Source organism: Limulus polyphemus, unplaced genomic scaffold, assembly GCF_000517525.1.
Source record: "Limulus polyphemus unplaced genomic scaffold, Limulus_polyphemus-2.1.2 Scaffold2025, whole genome shotgun sequence".
NCBI classification, from domain to species: Eukaryota; Metazoa; Arthropoda; class Merostomata; order Xiphosura; family Limulidae; genus Limulus; species Limulus polyphemus.
In genome coordinates, this window is record NW_013667635.1 from 168,365 (window position 1) to 175,441 (window position 7,077).

At 30.2% G+C, this 7,077-nt stretch overlaps 1 protein-coding gene across 2 annotated transcripts in view; it reads left to right on the plus strand.

The window, feature by feature from the left end:
• The window catches only part of LOC106465705 (ras suppressor protein 1-like), a 28,282-nt gene extending 21,205 nt beyond the window's left edge, over positions 1 to 7,077 (plus strand). Inside the window, exons 8-10 of one of the 2 annotated variants that reach the window (XR_002612039.1) lie at positions 3,035 to 3,167; positions 4,856 to 5,947; positions 5,980 to 7,077. Coding sequence is in view for 1 of the 2 variants with exons in the window: in XM_013925943.2 (XP_013781397.1) it covers positions 3,035 to 3,167; positions 4,856 to 4,949 (227 nt within the window). In the remaining variant the exon portion in view is untranslated. Of the gene's footprint in view, positions 1 to 3,034; positions 3,168 to 4,855 lie in introns of both variants that reach the window. The other variant, XM_013925943.2, reaches the window with a different exon arrangement.

Here is a 7,077-nt window from a genome sequence, read left to right on the forward strand (position 1 = left end):
TGTACTAATTCATTGTTGTCTAGTAACTCCAAATATTTATGAAATGTACTAATTCATTGTTGTCTAGTAACTCCAAATATTTATGAAACGTACTCATTCACTGTTGTCTAGTAACTCCAAATATTTATGAAACGTACTCATTCACTGTTGTCTAGTAACTCCAAATATTTATGAAACGTACTCATTCACTGTTGTCTAGTAACTCCAAATATTTATGAAAAATATGTGCATTTCACTCAAATGTATAAATTTCAACAAGAAATTTGTACGATGTGCACAAATATGTTGAAGAATGTAGTACGAGTTATTTCCGTGGAGTGAAATAGTGTACCTCGTGGTATTACATTATGTGGTGCTTCTGCCTGTTATTCTCTGTGAAATGAGTTTATACTGTCTTGCTTAGTATTGCACGCAGGGGTGGATTGAGGGTCAGATGGACCTGGTGCTAAATTTTTCTACTGGGTCTATTACGATTGTGACTAAAGACTAAGGTAAAAAACAACAAACTAAACCTCGTAACAGACCTATTCTGAGCCCAGGCCTGGGGTTACAATCACAGTAGCCCCTGCCTTAATCTGCCCCTGGTTGGTTGCATGATATGTGCCCTTGTGGTAATTTTTATGAATTTTCTAAGATTGTGTAAAGTTTTATATATTTCCATTTGGGAAGAACATTTATAGCTTCTTATCATATATATATATATATATATTTCTATTTCTGTTCTCATGTTAGTGTTTGCTTTCGTTAATACATTATTCCCTTCAACTTGCTCATGAAACTGTACTGATATTATGATGAGTTTAAGATCTAAGTTGTTCTAGTATTGTATTAGTCATAAGTTGTTTTTACAGTTTGTTACGAGTTCTAGCATCGGTTTCATTCATATCGTGTCTTTTGTGACTGGCACATTCTGAGAAAAATGTCGTAGTTTGCTTTTTTATGTTTAGCTATTCGATATATTTTTTGTGTGCTTTTTTCCATTGCAAACAATCCTTTTAACCATCTGTTAGGTGTTAAAAACATAACTTGAAAGAATATGAGATGTTAATCATTGTGTAGGTTTAATTTGTTGTCATTCACTCGGCCTAGATAGAACTGAAGGCGATTGAGAAGAAAGAAACTTTCTGCTTGTGTAAGAATCTTAAAGTTTTATTTTTATCATTTGATTTAATGTTGTTAATGCAGATACCTTACAGTTTCAGAGCTTTAATTATGTGACTAGAATTTTATTCATCTCTATGTACATATATACCATGCATTTAAACTGAAAATTATATTTTGCTGTAACAACATATACTTTGAATTGTGTGCCAAATCTTGTTAATACTTCACCAGTCAGGTGCCTTAGATATATTTATGACAACCAATAACATGGAGATGAAATATTAATTATATGGAAGACCATTACAATGAAAAAACAACAACGTTACTTAGCACAAATAAATACTTATTCAAAATCAAACTAATATCACATGCTCAAAACTTAAAAACATTCAACATTTTTCAACTGACCTATGTTTTGATTGCCCCATGTTTCTGACTGGGTCAGTTGAAATGTTGGTTGATTTTAGTTTTCTTTGTGAGATTTTAGTCTGGTTTGAAATATATTCATTTGTATTATTTTTTTTAAATTTTGTAATTAGTAAGCATGTAGATTATGTGGTTGTCTGTTTGAAAAAATTTCAACACTTGTTAAAATTGCATATTTCTCTCTACTCATTAAACTAAGAAAACAAGTATTGCCAGTCATGACCTTTGGTTTCTTATTTTGAGAAAATTCTACAATAGTTATAATGTGGAAAAATTTGAATGTGTTTCATGTAATAGACAGAAAACGTGATAAATGTAAATTGCTAAATGGAGACGTATAATTTCACTGCCTGAAGATTATGTTTTGCTACACATTTTTTGTAACGACACAACGAAAGGTTTGAAAATTTTATAAACAGTATGTTTAAAAAGCAAAACATTTTTATGGAACTGTAAAGATATAATTCGTTACTGTATTTATGTCCAAAACTGAATGTTGAATAAGAATTGTTTTGTCAGCTTGCTTTGAATTAATGCCACCTGGTTTGTTACTGTTGTATTCATTGTGAGATGGTGTATTTGTTTTGTGTTTTGAAGGTACTGTATCATAAAGTTTACAAAAAGACTGTATTAACTGAGTTTTAATTAATTCACCTTACTTCATTGCGAAGATTGTGGTTACACATTATGTCGCTGTGAATACCTATGTTTCCATACATTTTTGTTTTTTAGTTACTTGCTTCATCGCTGTATAACTTCTCACTATTTGATATAATAAATCAAAGTCTACTTCGCATTTTAGAAAAATCGGTTGTTGGTCTGTTTAATCAGTGAAAACTGCTTACTTTTACTTAACTGGACAACAATGAATTAGTACGTTTCATAAATATTTGGAGTTACTAGACAACAATGAATTAGTACGTTTCATAAATATTTGGAGTTACTAGACAACAATGAATTAGTACGTTTCATAAATATTTGGAGTTACTAGACAACAGTGAATGAGTACGTTGGTACGACTGATGACCTGTCTGTTGTAGGTACATTGGTACGACTGATGACCTGTCTGTTGTAGGTACATTGGTACGACTGATGACCTGTCTGTTGTGAGTAAGTCGGTATGACTTACTTAACAATTAACATTGTTTGTTTACCCAGACATGTCAACTTAACTATCATGTGTATCCATAAACATGTTTTATTGTTAAGGAAAACACTATTTTTTTACTTTAATTAATTTTTCCCACTGAATTTGTCACTTGAGAAGCTATTCAGTAAAGATCATCAGTAGTGGCAAGCTAAAACAATAAAACTTCCATAATTAATCTTTTGTGTTAAATGCTTTTTTGTTATCAATCACGTTAAAATTTACATTAAACATATTATCTCGATATAATAATCATGTGTTAATTAATTTTAGTTGGGTTTTTAATATAATTTCAAATTTTTAAATGTTTCCATGTCTTTTATTGTTTTTAACTCACCATTTAAAATACCACGACAGGAAACATTGACTTGATTAGTCAACGATGTGTTGTCAGAATGGATAACAATGAATGGCTTCCTCCAATAGCAGACCAACTAGCAATTGGTGTGTCCCATGTGATAGAGTTCATCCGGACAGACACCTATAAATTGTAAGTGTAAAATTACAAGAAAAAGTGTTTGCATACACTAATATTAATTATTCCGCAAATAATAATATTTCAGTGTCAAGACTGCGTTAAACAGAAAAGTGGGAAAACAACTTGCTTCACTTTTTTATACTTATCAGATGTAGTTGTAATAAATGTCAGGTTTTAACTTTGTGTTCTTCTAACATAAGACAAGCTTGCAGTTCGTCAATTCTACAGAATGAGTAGGTGGTTATTTCACATAAGAATAAGTAAATAATAATCATAAACAGTTTAATGTTAAATAATTAATTACCATAATTCTGATGTGTAGTAACTTGAATAAAATTAATAAAAATCACATTTCATCAACTTGAGTTCACTCCAAAACACGTGTTGTTCAACCAGTTTGCTGACATAAATGGTATCTCAACCATTTCTAAGTCTTTTTTTTTTATCCCATCTGGCCTGAAGAGCCCTCATACTGGATGCAATGGCTCATTAGCATTGGGTATAACATATATAATGGATATAGCAGATATGATTCAGTTGATATGATACTGTATACCCTCTTTGTTATTTTGCACAGAAGTTATTGTAGTTACTAAATATGATTTCAAAACTAAAGTCTTCATTGAAAGTTATCAGTAATGTTCATTTTGGTTACAGAAAATGTTTTTCTGCATTGTCTTTTTATATGAATATAGATGAATGTAAAGTATTTTTAAAATTACTTTAACTTCATAGAAGTTGGTAAGATATCTAGGTATTACCATCTTTCTTTTCTTCTGAATCTTTGTTTCTTTACAGATAAATTTGTTTTTGTTTTTACCTATTAAAATTATTGGAAAATGCGTAAGACCAAATTATACAATGAATTAATAGTTTTCGGAATTTTCATGTTACAAGAAACATTTTAGAAATTGGTGAGAAGAACATAACACAGCTTTATTACTTAACCAGCTCATCATCTTTACGTTACATTAATAGTTCTTATAAGTAATTAAGTATTCCAGTGTGTTGCAAAATAAAATATTTTTTGTAGTAGTATTGAATTAAATTGAAAAATATTTAATTATTTATAGAAAAAAAAAATGAATCTACGTGTGATATATTTATTATGAAAAATGCTCCTTTTTTATACTTCATTTTAGAGTTTTAACTGTTTTAGGATCTCTCAAAGTTAACTGATAAATTCGTTTGAAAAATTGCTAAACAAATCTTCTAAAACCTTACAGAAGTTGATGGTAGTGTTTTGTATGACAGATTGTGCTTTTCTACGTATGAAGTGTTTATATAATACAGTTCATACCACAGAATGATTTTCTGATTTTGTTTCTGGTTTTACATTCCCATTTATTCTTTCTTCAGAGATACTTTGTCAATGAATTTTTAGCCTTAAAGTATGATATACCTAAGATTAAGAATGATATGGATAGAGACTTGAAGTAACTTGTATTGTTGAGAGAACCACATTCCCATGCTAGATCATTTTAACAATATTGTTCATCAACAAAGTTACATAAAAGATAAGTACAAAATAATCAAAGTTCTTTCAAGCCCAAAAATTACTGATTCTGTATATGAAAAGGTATAAAATTAATTTAAAGTGGTTATATTAATATTTCACATTTATGTTTTTACTACTAGTTAAATAAAAATAAAACTGCTTTCTAAATGGATCATATATGTATTTATTTCTTTTCTTCAAGTATTTACGATCGGAATGCACAACAGGGAAATTCTGCACCCCGGAAGCCTAAAGATAAATCGAAGAAAATCAGCTGCAAACGGGATCATAACTAGTTATTTTGAGGAGTAGTACTACTATAATGATGATTCTTGCTTGTATCATTTAACAAAGAAATATCATGACTCTAAATGGAATTATTTATTTAATGTGTTACATGTGTTGTATCAGTATGTTTTAAATTTTTCCACAGAAATTTTTCTGCTTTTAAATATACATTCATGTGTTGAGTAGGTTGAGTTTATTTTTAATAAAGATAATCTGTTTCTGAGGTGATAACCTGATGAGAGGATAACAGAATATCAAGAGGTTAGGAGATGTTATCGAAGATAATGAATTTCCAAGCATTGTCAAAATATATGTGAACTTCTAACAAACAAAAAAATTTAAGTCCACAAAAACATTTTAAAGTCTTGCTTCATTTAACAGTTTTTGTATAAAGTTCTGCCATCATTGTTTTAAAGTAACTTACGTTGTTATTTGTAGTATGTTGTTTTATTGTTTGCTGAAAATGTGAATACGGTTGATAGTTGTTTAGGCATTACTTTTTTTTTATGGGTGCTGTTACTGTTCAACGTGTTTGATGCTAATCGTGATGCCTTCATTACGATGCAACTGTTTGACACATGCTTTTTTTTTTGTCAGGTATATTAATAACATTAAAACTAATGATAGTTTTAAGAAAGGTGTGATATTAACAATTACAGATTGCTGGATTTTATCCAGTGCCGTAGATAACAGAACCTCGTGTGTGTTTGAGAAAATATTTAACGATATATATATACCACTTGTAAGTTTTACAGTTTCCTAATTTAACTGTAAATGTATTTCATGTGAAAAATTACATGACTTTATTTCTTTTCATTGCTCTAAACTATTCATAAATAAGACCTAAGATATTAAGAGTAAAAAATGAAAATGAGATATTATTGGCACAATGCAAAATTCTCTGTTAGTTATTTCAGATCACATTTTCTTCCATTTTACAAAAAAATAAAGTTTTTACCAGAGGCATCGCTAGGTGCTTCAAAAGATTCAGGGATTGGGCCCATAGGTGCAGGAATTATTCAGGGATTGGGCCCATAGGTGCAGGAGTTATTCATGGATTGGGCCCATAGGTGCAGGAGTTATTCAGGGATTGGGCCCATAGGTGCAGGAGTTATTAGCATTTCAGTATAATATCAATCATGGTTTTCTGTTCTGATTTTTCAAGACACCAACTGGGGGATTTGGAGCAGTGTCAAATAGAATTAGGGCACGGGCTCCATGTGCCAGTACCCAGTGATGCCTCTGGTTTTTACTCTTAACTTACAGTAGCATAATTCACCTGAAAAGAAATTAAGACCTATGTAGTTTAATGAGCAAACACCATGTATTTACCCAAAAATATGTACCCATTTATCGTTGTGTACCCATGAAACATCTTCATGTCATATCCCTTTTTTGTGTGTATGTGTGTATTACACTGTTAAAAATGAATATATGCTCAAAAAATGTTGACTTTCTTGATCTACAGTATTAATGTGGAACATGTGAACAACTTGTGATTTCTCTTGTACTTTTCTCAGGGTTATATGTAGATTTCTCGTGTATCATGCAGAATTCTGTTTTTTCTTGTACGTTTTTTCCTTTTTATCACTGTCTCGGATTTTCCTGTTTCTGTGCTTTACGTGTTTCCTAGTTTTCACTATATTAACAGAAGTTTTAAGTATAAAATTTCCATAGTACTGAATATATGTTCTTAGTTCATGTGTGACATAGGCTTGATATTGCTTTGCCGATATTTGACCAATTCCCTTTTCAGTTTTTTTCATGTAGTTTTTCCGAAATTTGTCAGATAGACAGTAAGTCGCTAGAAGTAAAACCATTGTGGTCTGTCCTTGTGACTTATTGGAATTTAATTTTTCTAAATGTTTCAAGATTAAAATCGAAATATAAAGAATTGAGTAAAGACATGTTATTTAAGCTCTATATATATCTAACATCTGGTTTCTTGTAACATCTGTTGCATAGAATTTTTGCATTTGGGGTCCTAAGAGATTCTTATTATGTTATTTTTGAGAAATCAGTATATTTTAGGATTTTTTTAATTTTTGTTTTAATGATATGACTTATCAATATTTCCAGAAGAGTAGAATTTAATCTTGTACAAATAGATGGTCTGGTTCAATGAAAACATCAATC